Source organism: Hyperolius riggenbachi, chromosome 1 (assembly GCF_040937935.1).
Source record: "Hyperolius riggenbachi isolate aHypRig1 chromosome 1, aHypRig1.pri, whole genome shotgun sequence".
Lineage (NCBI taxonomy): Eukaryota > Metazoa > Chordata > Amphibia > Anura > Hyperoliidae > Hyperolius > Hyperolius riggenbachi.
The window spans coordinates 154,878,088-154,899,974 of NC_090646.1; the positions used below are offsets into that span (position 1 = coordinate 154,878,088).

The window sequence follows — 21,887 nt, forward strand, 5'->3', positions numbered from 1 at the left end:
CCTCCGCTTCCTGTATCAGCCAGTTCCGGGTCCCGTAGTTTCGGCCAATTGGCCGCGTCCGCCGGAAGTAACGGGACCCGGTACTGGTGGATCCAGGAAGCGGAGGATGGCAGCGTGGGAACGATTCAGGCTTATGGGGCTGGAAGAAGCCCCAGGTATGTATGAAATCTTTTTTTTCTTTTTGTATGTCCGGCATCTCTGGTTGACTTTAGCTTAAATATTGATCTTTTCATATATGGCACTGATGAAAATATTTTGATCACACCTAACATCTTTGATAGTTGGGAGGTAAGAACACTTGACCACAAACTTTGATAAATAATATTTACAATGGTGAAGTTAATTTAGGGCTTCAAAATACATTTGGCAAGTTGTATGCAGTTATGCAGCATATTAAAACTAGTTTCTTAAAAGCAATGCACACTTTCCTTTTTACAGCTGTCATCTAGTGACAAACAACTCACCCTTAGGTCCCATTCATACTAGAAGAGTTTTGAGCGTTTTGTGATTGAGTCGCGTAAAAATCACGGAAAAATTGCTACTTACCCGGGGCTTCCTCCAGCACCAAGCTCCCAGCATGTACCTCGCCGCAGCTCCGTCCCGGTCCCCGGCGATTACGTCAGGGTGACCTGTACTGCGCCTGCGCGATCAGCGATGTCAATCCACACAGTCCGCTCCGGCCCACGTGGCGGTGATTGACAGCGCCACTCGTGCAGTACAGGCCGACCTGGATGTCGCCTGGACGTCATCGCCGGGGACCGGGATGGAGCTGCGGCGAGGAACATGCTGGGAGCTTGGTGCTGGAGGAAGCCCTGGGTAAGTAGCACTTATTTTGGTAAGATTGCCTGATAACTCCTTTAATGAAAAGGCTTAAAAAAACCCCTCTTCTCCCGAGCCTTTGAGACTGCATAACAGGGTGACAGCGCTTTGAGTCCTGAGGGAGAAAAGCGCTATAAAAATATTTTTTATTATTACTACAGTTCCTTCTATGGTACTATGATCTTGAAACAACATTTCTCCTGAATTAGTGGAATGGGGATTCATGAAATGTGTTATAGTGTTACATTTATTTTATTTTACAGTATTGTAGTTTTCAGACTCTTACAGATTGCCTTGGTCTTGAGTAGACAGTCACTGCAAAGAAGAAACATTTATGTATTTATACTCTTGACAGGCTTTTTTTTTTTACAGTAAGGGCTTGTTCACGCTATTTAAAGGAGTTATCAGGCTTCTATAAGTAAAATAAGGGCTACTTACCCAGGGCTTCGTCCAGTCCCAATCTCCCAGCATGTCCCTCGCCGCAGTTCTGCACGCAGCCGTTCGCCGCCTCTGCCTCCTGGTCCGCGATGACGACATCAGGCTGACCGCCTGCGCGAGCAGCCCTGTCAATCACCACCACGTGGACCGGGGCGTACTGCGCAGGCACAGTATTTCTGTATCTGCGCAGTATGCTCCGGTCCACGTGGCGGTGATTGACAGCGCCGCTTGCGCAAGCCAACCTCCAAGTCGGCCTAACCTCATCACCTGGACTGGAAGGCAGAGGCGGCGAACGGCTGTGTGCAGAGCTGCAGCGAGGGACATGCTGGGAGCTTGGGACTGGACGAAGCCCCGGGTAAGTAGCACTTATTTTACTTATAGAAGCCTGATAACGCCTTTAAGCACTTGTGTAATTATTTCCTATGACAGTGTTCACATGTAAGCGTTTCAAATTTACCATTTTCCGAGCGATTTGGCTCAATGGAAGGTATAGGGAAATCGCAAAGCGCATGAAAAAGCGCTTCGTATAGCGATTTCCCAAGTGCTTTTATGAATAAATATATTGTATTTATACATTTCCCAGGTTAAAGAGTTCACTTCCTGACTGATGTCAGGAAGTGAAAAAAAATCATTGCTGAGCAAAAGCGCTTATAAAAGCGTTTTTTCTAAGCGCAAATCGCAGGGAAAAGCTCTTTAAAAAAAAAATCAAAGTATAAAGCGTTCAGCGCTTGCGATTTATAATGTGAACAAAGCCTGAGTGTAGGAGACTTAAAGATTGTTTGTTCAGCATAAATGTATGCATTGCAGTCTAGAAGCCTGCCATGAGCTATGACTGAACATTGCTACACCTAGTATAAACATAGTTATATACTATGAATAAATAACAGGAACTTTTTAAATTATATTCAAACAATTTATATTTAGCTTATTCATGATTCAAATATAACATAAGCCCTTTAACTATTATGCAATAAATGCAAAAATTAAATGAATGTGTCGTAAAAAGCAGAACTATTAGTGCAATATAGAAAGCATTGTATGGTTCTTGTGGTTGCATCATCCAAGATTTGTAGCAGAATAGAACAGCCAACTCTCACGATATAAAGTTGCAGCTACTAGTCTTTGTCTTTAGCCCATTCAAAAAAGTTGCATTGTTTATCTTTGCTAGAAGGACAGACATAAAAGTTCCTGCCATTATTTGGGCCGATTTTCAGTACCGTTCTCATTATGCAGCGCTTCCCATGGTTGCAGAATGGAAAATGTAGGTCAGCCCACTGTAAAGAGGTGAAATGGCAGTCGTTAGATCCACAATATAATGGGTACTGGAATATACAAATGAATAAGGTTCTATAAAATTTAAAGGAATATTGTTCTCAAACGAGAATACATTTGTTCTCTGTTGAATGATCTTTTCTCTGGCATTTTTTTCGGAGCAGACCTTGATAAGTCTGCATTCTTAAATTCTGATTACAAGAGGGAGATGTCACTGACTGAAACTAGGTAAAAGCATCTGACAGGGCTACCGGTAAATGTAATGTCAGTTACAAAACCAGATCGAAACGAAACGAAAAAAAAGGGGGGGGGGGGGTTGGGAGTCCCATGGGTGGGGAGACACAGGGGGACATTTATCAAGAGTGTCTGAGACAAAATATTGGTACGTTTTTAGAAATCCTTGCTGACAAGGACAACTGTAGCTAGAGGTATATAGAGGCTGCCATATTTATTTCCTTCTAAGCAATGCTATCCTGCTGATTCTCTGCCTCTAATACGTTTATCCATAGACCCTGAACAAGCATGCGACAGATTGGGTGTTTGACATAGTCAGATCTGACAAGATTAGTGGCATGCTTGTTTCTAGTGTGATTCAGACACTACTGCGTCCAAACAGATTAGCAGGGCTTCCAGGCAACTTGGGGACCAAGAGGTTAAAGGCTGTGCATGGTGGCTAGGAGGCATTTTGCTGGATAGACTTATACTTAAGGAGACAAAGCCGAAATATTAAACAAGATTTATATATAGCAGAGGCTTCCTCCAGCCCCATCCGCACAGATCGCTCCCACGCCGCCGTCCTCCGCCTTCTCCATCGGGTCCCATAAGTTCCACCAGAAGCGGTCAGTTTTACACCTGCGCATTGACTCCCTCTGTGTCGCCAGTGCCTGCTTTACGCATGCGCCTGTGCAGTACGGAGGGAGCGCACTGCGCTTGCCTAGACTGGCGGACAGGCGGAAGTTATGGGACCTGGTGTAGAAGACCAAGAAGGCCGAGGACAGCGGCGTGGGAGTGATCCTTGCGGATGGGGCTGGAGAAAGCCCCAGGTATGTATAAATCTTGTTTAATATTTCAGCTCCAATTCTCTTTATTCACACTTACAAATGTAAAACGCTGGGGATTTTTGCCGGCGTTTTGTGTGAGTGATTTTTCAGCAGAAAAATCACTGAACACTGCGGCGATTTTTCCACTAACACGCTTGGCGCTTGTATACCACTGAAACACAACCGCCGGGAAATCGCCTGAAAATGGTGCAGGCAACACGTTTGCATTTCGCGATTTGCGGCGATTAGCATGAGTCGCCCAAGTAAGAACGGACCCTTAGGGTTTAATTACAATAGCGCTTTCAAAAGCGCTAGCGTTTGAGCGTTTTGCCGAAATCGCTCAATTGTTAATGGGCCTTAAGTCATTAAAAAAATCGACTTAAAAAGTGAGAGATATGGAGGCTGCCATGTTTATTTCCTTTTAAACAATACCAGTTGCCTGGCATCCTGCTAATCTTTCATTAATCAGTAGTGACTAAATCGCACAAATGAAACAAGCTTGGTCTATTACTAAGAAGATTAAAAGGCAAAGGACCAGCAGGGATGCCAGGCATTGTTTAAAATAAATATGCCAGCCTCCATATCGCTCTCACTTAAAGGGGAACTGAAGAGAGAGGTATATGGAGGCTGCCATCATGCATGTTTATTTCCTTTTAAGCAATACCAGTTGCCTGGCAGCCCTGCTGATCCTCTGCCTCTAATACTATTAGCCATAGCCTCTGAACAAGCATGCAGCAGATCAGGGGTTTCAGACTTTAAAGTCAGATCTGACAGGACTAGCTGCATGCTTGTTTCTGGTGTTATTCAGATACTACTGCAGAGAAATAGATCAGCAGGGCTGCCAGGCAACTGGTATTGCTTAAAAGGAAATAAATATGGCAGCCTCCGTATATCTCTTACTTCAGTTCCCCTTTAAAGTGGATCCGAGATAAACCTTTACTCCTTACATAATGGTGTTCCTTTCATATAGTTTATGGGGCATTCCTCAAGCCAAATACTTTTTTTGTTTTGTTTTCATACTCTAATTCCCTATAAACTAAACAAGCCTTGCCCACAAATTTTCAGAGAGCCTTGACACTCAGTCCCAGGTAGCAGGGGCTTATGGGAGCTCAGCCTGGGCAGGAGGAGGAGGTTACTAGCCATTGATTTCAGAGGCAGAGGGGAGGAGGAAGGAGTGGGGACTAAATTTACAGCAGCTAAACTTTAGATAAGCTATATAGACAAGTTATTTATTATAGTTACTTTTTCATCTCGGATCCACTTTAAGGTGTCCTTAAAGAAAGTCAAATATTGGGGTTGACCTAGGCATGTATAAACTGTTGCTTTTTGTAAACCAGGGCATAGAGAAAAAAAAAAAAAAAAAACTTAAGTTCTGTAATCTGAAATTGATTGAAACAGCATATTACTGATGCTTTGTTGTTGTTTCAGCATCTTTTATCAGCAATGAATCTAGGCAGCAAATTAACCACTTGAGGACCACAGTCTTTTCACCCCTTAAAGGGATACAGTAGGGGGTCGGGGGAAAATGAGTTGAAGTTACCCGGGGCTTCTAATGGACCCCCGCAGGCATCCTGTGCCTGCGCAGCCACTCACCGATGCTCTGGCTCCGCCTCCAGTTCACTTCTGGAATTTCAGACTTTAAAGTCTGAAAACCACTGTGCCAGGATAATATAAATACCCCCCAAATGACCCCATTTTGGAAAGAAGACATCCCAAAGTATTCAGTGAGAGGCATGGTGAGTTCATAGAAAATTTTATTTTTTTTGTCACAAGTTAGCGGAAAATGACACTAACAAAAAAAAAAAGGGAAAAGTTTCCATCTCTTCTAACTTGCGACAAAAAAAAAAAAAGAAATCTGCCACGGACTCACTATGCTCCTCTCTGAATACCTTGAAGGGTCTACTTTCCAAAATGGGGTCATTTGTGGGGTGTGTTTACTGTCCTGGCATTTTGGGGGGTGCTAAATTGTAAGCACCCCTGTAAAGCCTAAAGGTGCGCATTGGACTTTGGGCCCCTTAGCGCAGTTAGGCTGCAAAAAAGTGCCAGACATGTGGTATTGCCATACTCAGGAGAAGTAGTATAATGTGTTTTGGGGTGTATTTTTACATATACCCATGCTGGGTGGGAGAAATCTCTCTGTAAATGGACAATTGTGTGTAAAAAATAAATTTAAAAAATTGTCATTTACAGAGATATTTCTCCCACCCAGCATGGGTATGTGTAAAAATACACCACAAAACACATTATACTACTTCTCCTGAGTATAGCGGTACCACATGTGTGGCACTTTTTTGCGCCCTAAGTGCGCTAAGGGGCCTAAAGTCCAATGAGTACCTTTAGGATTACCTTTAGGATTTCACAGGTCATTTTGCGACATTTGGTTTCAAGACTACTCCTCACGGTTTAGGGCCCCTAAAATGCCAGGGCAGTATAGGAACCCCACAAATGACCCCATTTTAGAAAGACGACACCCAAAGGTATTCCGTTAGGAGTATGGTGAGTTCATAGAAGATTTTATTTTTTGTCACAAGTTAGTGAAAAATGACACTTTGTGAAAAAACTATAAAAATCAATTTCCGCTAACTTTTGACAAAAAATAAAATCTTCTATGAACTCGTCATACATCTAACAGAATATCTTGGGGTGTCTCTTTTCTAAAAAGGGGTCACTTGTGGGGTTCCTATACTGCCCTGGCATTTTACGGGCCCAAAACCATGAGTAGTCTGGAAACCAAATGTCTCAAAATGACTGTTCAGGGGTATAAGCATCTGCAAATTTTGATGACAGGTGGTCTATGAGGGGGCAAATTTTGTGGAACCGGTCATAAGTAGGGTGGCCTTTTAGATGACAGGTTGTATTGGGCCTGATCTGATGGATAGGAGTGCTAGGGGGGGTGACAGGAGGTGATTGATGGGTGTCTCAGGGGGTGGTTAGAGGGGGGGAATAGATGCAATCAATGCACTGGGGAGGTGATCGGAAGGGGGTCTGAGGGTTTGGCCGAGTGATCAGGAGCCCACACGGGGCAAATTAGGGCCTGATCTGATGGGTAGGTGTGGTAGGGTGTGACAGGAGGTGATTGATGGGTGTCTCAAGGTGTGATTAGAGGGGGGAATGCAAGCAATGCACTGGTGAGATGATCAGGGCTGGGGTCTGAGGGTGTGGGCGGTTGATTGGGTGCCCTAGGGGCACATAAGGGTCTAATCTGATGGGTAGCGGTGACAGGGGATGATTGATGGGTAATTAGTGGGTGTTTAGAGGAGAGAACAGATGCAATGCACTTGGGAGGTGATCTGACGTCAGATCTGCGGGCGCTCTATTGGTGTGGGTGAGTGATCAGATTGCTCGCAAGGGGCAGGTTAGGGGCTGATTGATGGGTGGCAGTGACAGGGGGTGATTGATGGGTGATCAGTGGGTTATTACAGGGAAGAACAGATGTAAATAATGCACTGGCGAATTGATACGGGAGGGTCTGAGGACAATCTGAGCGTGTGGGCGGGTGATTGGGTGCCCGCAAGGGGCAGATTAGGGTCTGATCTGATAGGTAACAGTGACAGGTGGTGATAGGGGGTGATTGATGGGTGTTTAGAGAAGAGAAGAGATTTAAACAATACACTTGGGAGGTGATTTGACGGCGGATTTGCGGGCGATCTAATTGTGTGTTTGGGTGATCAGATTGCCCGCAAGGGGCAGGTTAGGGGCTGATTGATGGGTGGCAGTGACAGGGGGTGATTGACGGGTGATCAGGGGGGATAGATGCATACAGTACACAGGGGGGGGGGGGGGTCTGGGGAAAATCTGATGGGTGGGGGGGGGCTGATCAGGAGTCCCCAGGGGGCAGTTTAGGGAATTTTTTAAAAAAAATAGCGTTGACAGATAGTGACAGGGAGTGATTGATGGGTTATTAGGGGGGTGATTGGGTGCAAACAGTGGTCTGGGGGGTGCTGTGGGCGATCAGGGGGCGGGGAATCAGTGTGCTTGGGTGCAGACTAGGGTGGCTGCAGCCTGCCCTGGTGGTCCCTCGGACACTGGGACCACCAGGGCAGGAGGCAGCCTGTATAATACACTTTGTATACATTACAAAGTGTATTATACACTTTGTAGCGGCGATCGCGGGGTTAACAACCCGCCGGCGCTTCCGAACAGCCGGCGGGTTGTCGTCGCGGGTGGGCGGAGCCAGTTGCCGGGGGAAGTGCGTGTCATCAATGACGCGATCGCTCCCCCAGCATGCCGAAAGGACGCAACGCCCTTGGGCGTATTGCGGTCCTTTCGGTGTCCACTTTGCCGCCGCCCATCGGCTGTGGGCGGTCGGCAAGTGGTTAAGCAGTACTCTCGAGACACTACATGTTAAAAAAAAAAAAAAAAAAATTAAAAAAATTCTCCTTAACAACTAAACTCTTTACACTTTAGCAGTTTAAGCGTAAGAACAAATGTATTCTTCAAATGTATATATTAGAGACACATACATGTACCCCAAGACAGAGTGGACCACAAAGTTTGTATTTAGTATTGGATTTGGGGAAGTGGAATGTTTGTTGCGATGTGTAGATATTATGCTTGCTTGCAGCAGTGTCACCAGTGCCTGCGTACCGTACAATATCTATCTAATAGCATACAAATAACAACAACAAAAAAACTTGTCAAAAAGTTCTAACCACTCCTACTATCTTCAAAGCTAAAGGAAAAAAAAAAAAAAAGTTTATTTTACAACTTCTCTTGAAAAGAATCTCAGAGCTGATGTATGTCATTCCACAACATTCTACAGACATTTTGTTTTAGTGGAGAGTGGTCAGTTTGACAATTTATTATCCTGGTTCTGAGTCCTCAGGTTACTAACTAGAAAACTACCTGGCCACAAAAAATATGAAATCAGGCTAACAAAATACCTACTTACTTCAAAAAATTCACAGCGCTTTTCTCTGGGTAGAGAACAACTATAAAATTGTCTCCCTTTATTCTCTCCTTCCTTTCTGACAACATGGAGGACACACGGTTGCCTGTGTTTACTGCATACTGTGCTCCTGGCATTTGAAGGAATGTTTCCTCCTGTGGTATTGTTTCCAGGAGAACTGTAAGAGATAATAGAATAAATGCAAACACATATACATTTCCTATTAGTATACTTTACTTTAGTATACTAAAGTATAGTTTCACTGCAGGTTTATGGAAGCCGATAAAAGAATGTTTACACGTGAGATTCCAAAAAGAAAAACATTGCTTTCTTGAACATTTATACAAAAGACAGAAATGGTACACGTTAAACAAATAGTAAATTCTGACCATAGCCAGCTCATAGCTTAGTTAGAATTAACATTTATATTTCTTGCAAGCGTAACAATATAGGTAGTCTCCAACTTACGAACGTCATGCCAATACGAACGGCATGGATTCTGCAATTCTGAAATTGGACTTGTAGTTTTTGAGAAAAAAAATGGCTTTTAAACTTATATAAGCAGGTACAGGGGCAGAGGTGGCGCAGAGGGGGACAGAGGTGGTACAGTCTTCCAACTTAAGAACAGATTCACGTTACGAATGAACCTACAAGTCCCAATCTCTTTTGTTAACCGGGGACTACCTGTATTGAGAATTCTCACACTAGTTCACACAGGCAGTGACTGCAGAGTTTTCACAATCCGACAAAAGCGGTGTTTAAAAGGGATCTACTGCCAGTTCATGCATTTGAATCGAAGAGTTTTTTTAAATCGACAGTGACAGTAATTGCTGTAATTCATGTAAACATTACGGTAGAACCAATCAAATATGGGTTGTGAGCTTCTGCTTGCTCTATCCCGCACAGAAGAGCTTGATGCCAATGCACTCCAAGCAGGTACACCCCTCCTGCACCACACTGTGTAACTTCAAATTCATAGATGGAGGCACACCACAGGCTAGAACAGGCATGGGCAAACTTGGCCCTCCAGCTTTTAAGGAACTACAAATCCCACAATGCATTTGCCTTTATGAGTCATGACTGTGGCTGTCAGACTCCTGCAATGCATTGTGGGACTTGTAGTTCCTCAACAGCTGGAGGGCCAAGTTTGCCCATGCCTGGGCTGAACTTTCATTCTGTTTATAAGCAATGTCAACACACACTACATGTTTTGGCCGTCACCCTTCATCTGGGTTGTCTTCTTAGCACCACAACCATCTATTTAACATCCTGTACTTGAGAGCCCCCCCACTAAAAAAGAGGGCAAGATTACATTTGTCAATCACCATCAGTGTCATACACTGTTACACCACAAGTCAACATCCTATTGATAACAATTTACATAAATCCTGAAAAAAAAAAAAAAAAAGCTAAGGAAAAAACAAACTATAATATCTCTAACACAGGGAACTACCTGTATGATCAAACATCACTGTAGACCCAGTTGTCCCATCTTGAGCGCTAGATGTAGCAGTTTTGGGTTCCCCTAAGGGTTCAAAACACAACGACGAGAGCTGATGCCAATCTCTTTTCTATGCGGTACAGAAAAGCATTTAGCATTAGCTAAACAAGACGCTGAACAGAAGCCTGTGTGAACCAGCCCTTAGAAGCACTCGGATATTTGGTGCCAGACCTCAGGAAGCCTGTTGCAGGCCTTCTATCCTCACTTGTATGTGTTTGTGACAGGAAACATTGTATTGCTGTTTTTCTAATAACAGAAGGTAACTAACTTCACAACTGCAGAGCCATAGAAGTTTTTTTCCTTCATGGGGAGCAAAGCATACGGTACATGCATGCAAAGCTGCTGCTATTTAGCACCTCTATTGCCCCTTTTACACAGAATCATTAATCCAACTTACATATAGCTGTTTATAGTATTTCCCCCTCAGTGCAAGATGTGGATTTGCTCAATTCTGTATGGGGTGAAAAATACTGCACATGCACAGATGTGGCAGACAATTTAGGGTTTCTTGTATGATTATAGTGAAGGCAGACATCCCACTTAGCACTGATTGTAATAAGGTTCAGCAGGTGCATTCGCAAGGTTGCACAATAGCGAAGAATAGAACTAACTAGAAAAAAAAAAAACATGAAAAATTAAACTAGTTACTGTATTTAGCTAACCTGGACATGAAAATTATAGAGGGTAAAATTTCAAACTTAAAAATACACTGTTATCTGCTCTTAACCACTTTCTGCAAAGTGGATGTATATCTACACATCGTATTTGTGCACGAATTAGTGCAAATAGGATGCTTATTAAACATCTATTCTGCCGAAACGCGTGTGCAAGGCCTATTTAGCGCTATAGTCAGTTTCAGGTAGGCCATGCTATATAATACCCCCCCACCCTGCGCTCTGGGATGCAACTACAAATTATGTGTCCCCCAGCAAAAAACTTTGATATTTACACCCTTTCCATTGTCTACCCCTGGTAACCCTTACAGCCTGAGGCCCCATCTTGCAAGGGTCATAAAACAAGTGTGGACATCATAATCTTCACACCTATGACAAGTGTGGCCACCAAAACCCCTGATCTAAAGGATGGACACCTTCATCGGAGTGAGTGATGAAGTAGTTGGGGCCCCTTTTCAGCTCTGGTCCCCCCTGTGGTTACAGGGACTGCTCCTATAATTATACCCCTGGCCCATCACAAGCAAGGCTACATGTACATGTAAAAATGAGAGGCTGAACCAGGACTTTACATTTTAGCTGCATGCTGACAGCAGTTAGTCATCAGAACTCGTGTGTAGATGCGGAACAGTTACAGACACTAGGATTCCCACCACAATCTCTCTAGCTCCAATCAGCCAATCACCAGGCTGTCATTTACTAGGAAGGTGTGGTCTTGGCAGAGATTGCAGTTGCCACGCCCATGATGCCACACTATGTTGAGCGAGCCGAAGGCTGAGGGAAAACTGTAGGAGTGGTCAAGGCAGTCATGAGATGTTAATGCTGCAACCAGAGAGCTTGCAGCCTAGACGTTACATTTTTTTTTTGTTTCTATGAAATAAAAGGTTATAAAAATGTGCCTAAAATAAGACTTTAAATTAAGAATCGGTGTCAAAATCATAATTCTTAATAACCGTACAGAGGCTACAGTGTTTTAATGGGTAGGATCAACCTTCCTGGCGGTAACCCCGAACTACGTTCGGGGTAAGCCGCACAGGAGGATTTCTCAGGCCCTGCTGGGCCGATTTGCATAATTTTTTCGCCGCCGCTACCCGCCGATTCCCTGCTACCCGCCATGCCGCCCCCCCTCATCCCCCCCAGAACCCATGCGCTGCCTGGCCAATCAGTGCCAGGCAGCGCTGAGGGGTGAATCGGGACTACCTTTGACGTCACGTCGGTGACGTCATCCTGCCCGTCGCCATGGCGACGGGGAAGCCCTAATGAAAATCCCATTCAGAACGGGATTTCCGGACGGGCTTGATCGCCGGAGGCGATCGAAGAGGGTGGGGGGATGCCGCTGCACAGTGGCTATCATGTAGCGAGCCCTAGGCTCGCTACATGATTTAAAAAAAAAAAAAAAAACGAAAGAAAAAAAAAAAACTGCGCTGCCCCCTGGCGGCTTTTAATAGACCGCCAGGACGGTTTTAATGCATTTATTTTTTACTACTACTGGTTTCTCAAACATACCACAATTTAAATGCGCACTTGAAGCCCATAAAAACACATGAATAAATAAAGGCACTCATAAAAGGTTATTGGCACTGATGGAATAACTACTTTTGGGATATTCTATCACAGAAAAACAAAGTGACATTTTCATAAGGCAATTATACAGCGGCATTGTTCTAATGCCTCTGAGGGAGACGCGGTATGGGAAATTGAGTTAACAAGGTCCAGAGTAGGTGAAAGGAAGAACGCTTGTCACTAGTTAATGTTTTCTCAAGTAAAGGAGTCATTACTGTAAAATACAAATTAAAGAAAAAGTGTAGTATATGGACATTAATTTATTCAGCGTTAAGTTCTTTTCAGTTTTCATGCTAGTGCCAAGATGACCTGAAGTTAATTTAGTGGAAAGAGTAGGGCTGCGTTTATGTTGAATGCATTGAATACAGCTGAATCTTCAAAATCTGTGTGTGCTGTAATATAATGTACTAATTTTATTTTCTTTATTGTTTTTTTCCTCTTCTTTATGCAGGGGGAGAGTTTAGATTACAGCAGCAAAGTAAATTTTTTCCTTCATAAAATAGTGGATAATTAAATGAAATCCCTTCCCCTTTTTTAGGCTACAACACCCACAGTGCATCACTCCAGGATAGTGGGCGAAGCCATGTATATTTCTTTTTGAATTTGTACAAAAAAAAAAAAAACCAGTAGCTTAAAGTTAAATGTCAAGTGAATAAAAAAAAAGTCAGATACTTACCTATGGACAGGAAAGGCTTTGTATCCTAAAGTGCCTTCTCTGTCCTTTGTTGTACCCCTCACCCCAGTGCCGTCTCCCCCGTTTAACCTTCCTGGCGGTAAGCCCGAGCTCAGCTGAGGGGTGGATCGGGACTCCCTTAGACGTCACGACGTCCATGACGTCATCCCGCCCCGTCGCCAAGAACGGGATTTCCTGATCAAAGATCGCTGGAGGCGATCGAAGCGGGTGGGGGGATGCCGCTGTACAGCTATCATGTAGCGAGCCCTAGGTTCGCTACATGATTTAAAAAAAAAAAATTATATAGTGCTGCGCTGCCCCCTGGCGGTTAATAATAGTCCACCAGGAGGATTAAATTGCCATCCAGGAAGCTTTGAAAGCACTCGTGCTACTAAAGACGAATGGCTCCATACTGCGCATGCGCGAGTACACAAGCAAGCGTGCTCACTAATGCACATTAAGAAGCTGCATGTCTTCAGAAGCACTCGGGGACACAAAGAAGAAAGGAAGGTTGACATTACCAATTTGTATGAAACCTGTATTCCTTGTTATTTCAGGGATACGTTCACCCTTTAGGGGACCATTTTAAGGAGGAGCTGTAACCCAGGATTGAACTTTAGCCCAATCAGTAGCTGATACCCTTTCCCATAAGAAATCTTTACCTTTTCTCCAATAGTGCATCAGGGACATCTGTGTGGCTGATATGTTGGTAAAACCCCTCCTACAGTGTGATGTCAGGACCATGGCAGACGAGGATTGTATGTCTATGTGCATTAGGAGGCAATACATTTACTAGTCCCCGCAACAGTGTGCGGAAACTTTACTTCTATTCTTAGGGCCTTGACAATTTCCTGTGTGTGAATCTAGTTGCATTGTGGGAAATAACTGTTTCCAACTGCCAAGCAAGCAGTATATCCCTCACAAAATAATAATATATACACACACCAAAAACAACAACAGACTGTTAGCAGGTGTGTTTATAGATGAGGGCAGTTTGTGGCATCTGGGCTTTCTTTGTAGGTCTACCAGCAGTAAAGCAGTCTTGATGACTCACAGTGAATCAAACAACATGAAGAAAATTATCCAGCAAGTATCAATCATTCCTAGATCTATCTTTTATTTTTTTGACTTCTCACCTTGCAATATCTTGATTTTTACTATTATCTTTTGGTAAGTTCCTCTCTAACTGAATTCCATATAAACACAGCCCCAACCTTGCAAATCAACATGAATAATTTAGTCTACATTTCCTGGAACCCTGGCCAGCTCCATTTTGCTAAAAAATAATAATGATATTGTAAATGTCATTTACAGAAGAAAAAGTTACCTTATAGGTGAATTGATTGCGTTTCTGTAAACTGGAGTTGTGTGATCAGTTTTCTGTCTCTTCTGCTGGGGTACAAATGAATAAACACCAGTACTTGGACTACTAATTGTTGTGTTTAATTTATCTGCCCACTGTTCAGTTTCACTGCTTCTTCTCTTACTGGGGACTTTGAGTGTGTTGCTGTGATTATTAATGGACTTCTCTGGAACGGAGGCCAACTTGTTTTGTTCATTATCAAAATCGCTTGTGATACTAAAATCACTTAGCACCAGTGTTGTGTGACCAAATGCTGCTTTTCTGTTTATCTTCACTTCAGACAATGGTTTGCCAAAATTATTACATGGATACTTAATCAGATCAGTATCGTCATGTCCGCCATTTCCATTATGCAGAGTTGCTGAAACTTATAGAAAGGAATGAATGGTTATGGGAAGCAGTCTTAGTTTTAAATGATAGCTTTATTAAAGAGACTAACAACATTTTGAGCCTTATTTCTTCTATCCTATAAGTTCCTATACCTGTTCTAATGTGCCCTGGCATACTGCAGCCTTTTCTAGTTGCACTGTCTCTGTAATAAATCGTATCTTCTTTCCTCTGTCGGGCTCAGGCTGGAATGTGTGGAATGTGCAGCACTTCTTGTGATAGGCAGAAGCTTTACACACCCTCTCCAAGCTCGCCTCTCAGCCTATCACACTCTGGTTAGCAGCCATGTCTTTTGTTTGTAAACACTGCCTAAAACTGGCAATTACAAGCCAGGATTGCAGCAGGGAGTGGCAGAAACAGCACAGAGGGGCCCAGGAGAACATAATGAATAGAATGGTATGCTTTTTATTGTAAGAATTTTAGAGTACAGATTCTCTTTAAAGCACAACACTGAAAATCGACTTCATTATAAATTTCTTACTTCTTTCTTTCCACTTCTTACGTATATAAAGTCACACTGGCATCCAGAATACCCAAGCAGCTCAGAGGTGACCAAGAACTACTAGGAAAGTATAGGGGACTAAAAGATCAATTCCCCTATCATTTTGTTATACAATTCTAGTTTAAGTGGGGGCAAAAAAACATTTTAAGGTCATCTGTATGTAAATTTGGGTCCTGGCTGCTATTTGACAAAATGGGTACAATGCAAGATATTGCACATGCAAATGCAGGATGAAAATATTACTTTTCCAATATCTGACTTCCTTCCTTTTAAGTGTGTAAACTTACATTTATATTCCGTAATATAGAACAATTTTTTTAATGTTCTTCAAATATGTATACATTTTGCCATTTCCCAAAAAATTATTTTGTATTATGTAGAATTACTTCCTTCATTCTATTTTTATCAACTCACACAAACTTTGGTTGTTGTTTATAGTGGGAGGGTTTTAAGGTTAGGCTTGGGGGGTTAAGGTTAGGCACCAGGAGGGCTTGTGCGGGTTGGTTAGGGGTTAAGAAGGGTGTTTGAGCAAGGGGGAGATGGTTGGAGTTAGGCATCAGGAAGGGTCTTAATGCAGGAGGGGGGGGGGGGGGAGACAGGGTTAGGCGTCAGGGTGGAGAGTTCTGTGTGAGAATAGGCCTACGTTTCGCTATAGTAAAACTAACCTTTCAGTAATGCTTGCTAAGGTGCAATGTGACCCAAGTGTAGGTCACAAACCTTGCTACCTAATGCATCTTAATCTTTTAGATATTTTTTTTTTTTTTAATCCAGACCAAGTTTTCTGGATCACGTATGCTCTCCAATATCCTCCAGCTTGTGAAAAATTTGGTATATCTACAGATTTTAGCAAATCAGAATTACAACACTAATCTATACAACAGCTGAGACGAGTGGAAGGGGAGTGCTTTCACTATAAAGGAAGTTTGTCCAGATTCATGGACCCAGCTGGGGCTTAGAAGGGTCTAATTAGTGACAGTTGGTAAGGAGGGGGGGTGGTACTGAGGTGGTAAGGCGGAAGAGTCTGATAGATTTACAGAAATCCAGAACAGAATCATTTAACTACAATATCTCCCCGCTGGCTGCATGACCCATGCTCAGGCACTGGAGACATCACAGAGATGACAGCATACCGGTGTAATTACAGGAGTCATCTCAACCTTTTTTAAATCGTTGCTGAGGTTGAGGTTTTTAAAGTAAGATTGTTGGGACCACACAGAACCACTTCAATTTTCTTCTACCAAAACAAGTGACTTCATCTCTCGGTGACACAGGCAATAGCGATCGCATCCTATCAAGAGCTAATTTTCAATGCATTATCAGGAGACTTTAAAGAGGCCTTTGTTTCTCTTCTAAACAGGACACCGCTGACATGCAGCAGTATAAAAGTATCCACTTAGCCTCTCCTAGCACTATTATTAATCATTTGTACGGAGAGCAGTATACAATAGAGAGAAAGTACCTTGTGGCCTAGGGGTTAGACACGCATCACAGGTCTTGTCTGAAGGCTTATTAATAAGCGTGCAGACTTCACATGCCCAGTGTTCTTCATCACTCCTAGCCACATGCTCTTGTGACTCCGCTCTGCACACCCATCCAATTAGACTGTTTCGTTTAGGAAGCTGGCTGTAATATAAAATTAACCAAATTGCAACAACAACAACAAAAAAATATAGTCTTAGTGTTGTTTAGTAGCAATAAGACATTTAAAAAAAAAGAAGTTTATTAAAGCATATTCAGATATCAAAAGTGCACTCAGATAACTTATTGGGCAATGGGAAAACTGCCTAACACTCATCACTAGCTCTTTACACATCAGAGTTATATAGGCTGCTGTAAGAAACCAACTCGCACCTGTAATTAAAAGTTTTGTTTTGCAAGCGTCTCACATGCCCGTGACTGTTGTCAAAACAAAAGCACTGACACCTTATGAAGTCACTATCTTCCTACAAGAGTGTTCTCCCCAGATTTTTTTTCCAGCCGGGTGGCATGAAAAAGTAGCCGGGTGGGGAACAACCAGGGGAATGCAGGGCTGACGCAACTCTGCTTACAGCATAGGAGGAGTAAACAAGCTGATGTCAGCCGGGTGCACATCAAAATTAGATGGGTGGAGCATCTGGCCAAAAGAGCCTGGGGAGAACACTGAGCCTCCATATGGCTCTAATTTCAGGTGTGCTTTAAGAAATACACCATCTGTCTTAAAGGGACTCAAAAAGCACTGTTCACTTTAAAGTTTACCAGAGCTGAAAATGGTAAAGATTTTGGGGAGGAAGCCCCAGGTATGTATAAATCTTTTTACTATTTTCAGCTCTGGTACACATTAAAGTGAACAGTGCTTTTTGTTTTATTTGCAGCTACAGAAATCCGTCTGACGGTGCAGGTGAAACAGACATCATATAGTTAACACATGTCTAGAGCTATGCAGTTTTATGTATTGGGCATCGTTAAGGGCTCATTCACACTTTGTGCACTTCTGTCTGCTGTTTTTCACATCATGTTACAGATACATGTTGCTGGAAAAAAGCGGACAGAAGCGCACTGGTGTGAATGAGCCCTAACGGTACCAATCGAACACGATTATTCAGTCAATGTTTTGGGGGTCGATTCCTCTACCAATCATCTGATTGGCAAAGTTTTCCTTGCTGTTTGTGGACCCCATCAATTGTTTCCGGCCGAATACAGTAATTCGATCAGGAATAGTGTCGCATGTCCATGTCCTACAGATCACACGGAGAAGCTACAAATTCACACATAGATAAGAACTGGGGTCCAGCTTGGTCTGAAAGGACATGCTGGCCCTTGTGATTTCAGGGGTTTATTAGTGTATCCTCAGGGTTATAAAAGGTGGGGGGGGGGGGAGAATAAAAAAAGTCAGGACAGATTTTTTGGGTGTGCAAACTAAACTTACTGACTGAGGTCACAGCTGGGCTGCCAGCTACATGCGTTTTGCCTATATCTGTTCAGATCAGAAGGTTTTTTTCCCTTCAGTGCTGCTGTCAGTGAGCTCCGTTTTCCAGGCAGCCAAAACATCCCTCTCTATGCAACTAGTCCGGAGCTGCTCCGTGCTTCTTGTGACAGCCGGGGGAGGAGGCGAGTGATTACCTGCACTTCCCACTCCTCTCCACAGTCTTCTAAACAGAAGTGCCCTATTTCACAGGGACGGGCAAGTTAGTACGGCAAGTAATTACGGATACACATTCAGAGGGGAACGAGGGAGAGCGACAACTGACCTAGTGACGCAGCTGTGAGGAGGAAAGGAGGCACCGAATTACAAAGCTAAATGGCGGTAGTTTGCCCAGCCCTGCCTTTATAGCCACACAGGCACCAGAGTAGTGTTGTCCGGATCATGAACGATTCGGATCTTTGATCCGCATCTCTTTTGTGAGTCGAATCATCAAAATGAGTGATTTGGATCACAAAAGGGGCGGGGCTAGGAGCGGCACGCCCCCCTCTCAGCGGGCAGCGGGGTCCTGGAAGCAGAGCAGAAATGGATCACTCTGTTGGAGGGGAGCCAGCCTTGCAGGGACAGGTAGATGAGAGAGAGGGGACATGGGTGCCACTGCCAGGTATGTGTAGAGCACACATACTGGCTATAATGTGCTGCTCATTATAGGCTGTCTGTTCCGTAGTTGTGCACATTGAACAAATTGGAAACTTTTGGCACAGCTCAGTAACTTTGTAGACAGCTGCTGGGCTAGGACACGGCAGGCACTGTGATTGCTGTGCAATATGATCCCCCTGCACTCTGCTCTAAACAGCTGCACTTCACTTCTGGGGATGCTTTGGGGAATGCTTTCTTTCACTGTGCGACGTTTGCATTCAAAGTATACAGATGAACATATAGGTGAAATATATGTAAAGCATATGATTGCAGCATGTGGGTATTGTGTGCGCAAACAAACATTTCTGCTTGTCCCTCCTCCCTTCCATCTTCTCCCCTTCTCTGTGTCCACCCCCCTCCCCTTCTCCGTCCACCGCAGGGAAAGTCCTGTCCTGCACCCCCGAATGCTTCCCTAGTAAAATGATCCGAGTTTCGGATCAAAGATCCGGATCTTTTCAATGATCCGATTCGAATCATCCGAATCATTGAAAAGATCCGAACTTCGCATCTCTACACCAGAGTCCCTCCTCTGTGACTGACTACTTGTATGCGCCTCGTTCCTGGAAGAGCACGCTGCAATCAGATGGTCCCGCCTACCGCCGAGCCAATAACTGTACGAGCCTGCTGGAAAGCACGAGATCTCGTACACAGAGCAGAAAGCCCAGCGTGTGATGCAGAACACTGCTACAAGCTGAAGTGCAGGTCATACAGGTGACAATCACACTAAGAAAATCACTGGGCAACCTTACCGCCACAACTATAAAAACATGAGGTCTCCTGGATTTCATATAAAGCGTAGTTACATCCATATACAGTATTCCTGTTAATGTGTGGTACACACTTTAAACAGATGTGCAAAGAACTATATCATGAACATCAAGAAAGATTTAAATATGCAACTTGGGGTGGTACAAACAAACAAACAAAAAAAACCTCATGACTATAGGCAGTATAATGCGTCCAAAAAAAATGGTAGACGCAGATGCAAACTGATGAGTATAAGTACCTCAAACCTATTGGTGTTGACCCTTAAGTGCCCCTGGGTTGGTACTTACCTCAGGAGGTAGAAGCCTCTGGATTCTAATGAGGTTTCCCCCATCCTCCTCTGGCAGCCTGCGTCAACGCTGAGACCCCCGAGCCGACAGCAGCAATAATATTAACAGTGGTCTGTCTGCACAGGTGCACTAGCGGCTCTCCACTCTCACTTGGGCTCCAGTGGAAATAGCTGAGCCTGATCGAGTCCACTCTACTGCTCAGATGTCTGACGCCTGCACAATAGAGTGGACCTGACTGGGCTCAGCTATTTCCGCCAGAGCCCGAACGGAGAGCCACTAGTGCACCTGCGCGCACGCCAACAAGTGCCTGACAATCAGATTTACGGAGGAGCCAGCGCTGGATCGCCTCTGCTGTGGAGGACGAGGAAAGCCTCTTTAGGGTCCAGAGGCTTCCCCCCTCCCGAGGTAAGTGCCCCTTCTTCACACTTCAGGTACACTTTAACCTTTTGGGGACTGCTTGCATTAGATTGTACGCCGTACTTGTGGCTGTTCTAGTCTGATGCGGCGTATGTTCTACGCCACCCGCCGTTACCGCTCCTCGGCGCGACCGTGGGCACACAGCTTACATCTCCCCTCAGTGATCAGAAGCCATAGCATATGGCTAATGATCATGTGATCATTATGATCGCCGGTGGATCATAGTGATCACTTACAGAGCTGCGGTGGGGGGGGGGGGGTGAACAGGATCCACTCACCTCCCTGCCGTTCCCGCCCCCCCCCCCCGACGATCGGCGCTGCCCACCGCTCTGGCCAGCATAACATAAGTCCCGGGCCACGGCTTGATGACGTCATCAAGCCTCGACCCGGGACTTAGCGTCAGAACGAGCGGAGAGGTCGGCGAGAGCGGAGGTGTCCACAGTGGCTCATCGCTGGAGCCTGGAAGGTGAGTGAAGGCTGCTTGTGAAAGGGGAGAAAGGTGGCTCCAGGAGGGACATTTGGTCTAGCAAGCCCTAACAGGATCCGGCCCCCATGCAAAAGTGCCTGGTCCTTAAGGGGGGAAGGGGGGGGGGTTAGGCGGCCGGTCCTGAAAGGGTTAAAGAACAGCCAGTAATGAGGTCAGTAGGCTTGGTATGGACCTTGGGATAGACAATCTGATGCTAATAATTCTGAGTTGACCCTATTTCATTTAACTTATCCATTTCCAGTAAGCATACCTTTGCACAAAATTGCATAAAGTCTGCTTAAAGTGAACCTAAAGTCTGCCCAAAAAAATGAGATGAACTCACCTGGGGCTTCCCTCAGCCCCCTGAAGCCAGGAGGCTGCAATAGCAGTATAGGGGGCAATATACAGGCTGGGAACGCGAACAATCACTCGCATTCCCATGCCTGTCGGCCGGTGACGGCCAAACCGGAAGTGTTCGCCAGCGGGTCCTGGACCATCGGAGCGGAGCTGCGAGGGCACCGATCGGCTGCAGGGGGCTGAGGGAAGCCCCAGGTGAGTTCATCTCATTTTTTGGGCAAACTTTAGGTTGACTTTAAACTCATTTATTAGCATCTCATGGACCATCCCTGCAGTAAGTCAGAGTAAAAGTGAAAGCTACTGATTGAGTAAGCAAACAACAAATTTATAGGCTGCTAAGTTTTTATGCTAGTTACTGCTGAAGATGGAATTAACATTTTAGCATCTTCCCAATTTACAATGGTTTGGGGAAAACAAACAAACAAAACAAAAAAAACATACAAAATTGTATTTTGAGAAAATCTGCAATATACCTCACATCAAGCTGCTGAGGTTTATCCATTTGGCACTTGGAACAGAAGTAGGTCATTCTATTGTGTTCTCCCAGGCGACACACAGTGATCTTTGTACCACACTGACCACAACTAGGCTTTTTGTATACTTTGTAATGTCTGTAGAGAGCGGAGCCATTCTTTCGACACTGGAAGTGCAATAAAATAAATTAATAAAACGCCACTTCTCATATGGGGGGGGAGGTGTTCCACCTTAGAATCATTCCTGTATTAATTAATTTAATATTTACCTTGTAAAAGAGAAGGGTGAAGTCACGGGTCATTTTTACAAGATGGCTAATTTGTCCATCTGTTAGAGAACCAGCCTGGGATACATCGGAAAAGGAAAAATTACAACATTTTATAGTAAAGAGAGAGTCACAATC

At 44.2% G+C, this 21,887-nt stretch overlaps 1 protein-coding gene across 1 annotated transcript in view; it reads right to left on the reverse strand.

The window, feature by feature from the left end:
• Positions 1 to 1,657: 1,657 nt before the first annotated feature.
• NEIL3 (nei like DNA glycosylase 3) overlaps positions 1,658 to 21,887 on the reverse strand; it is a 71,041-nt gene continuing 50,811 nt past the window's right edge. Inside the window, exons 5-10 of the mRNA XM_068269056.1 lie at positions 21,753 to 21,827; positions 21,484 to 21,650; positions 16,577 to 16,740; positions 14,193 to 14,595; positions 8,461 to 8,635; positions 1,658 to 2,531 (exon numbers count right to left, since the gene is read on the reverse strand). Coding sequence (XP_068125157.1) covers positions 2,373 to 2,531; positions 8,461 to 8,635; positions 14,193 to 14,595; positions 16,577 to 16,740; positions 21,484 to 21,650; positions 21,753 to 21,827 — 1,143 coding nt within the window. The 3' untranslated portion in view covers positions 1,658 to 2,372. The remainder of the gene's footprint in view (positions 2,532 to 8,460; positions 8,636 to 14,192; positions 14,596 to 16,576; positions 16,741 to 21,483; positions 21,651 to 21,752; positions 21,828 to 21,887) is intronic.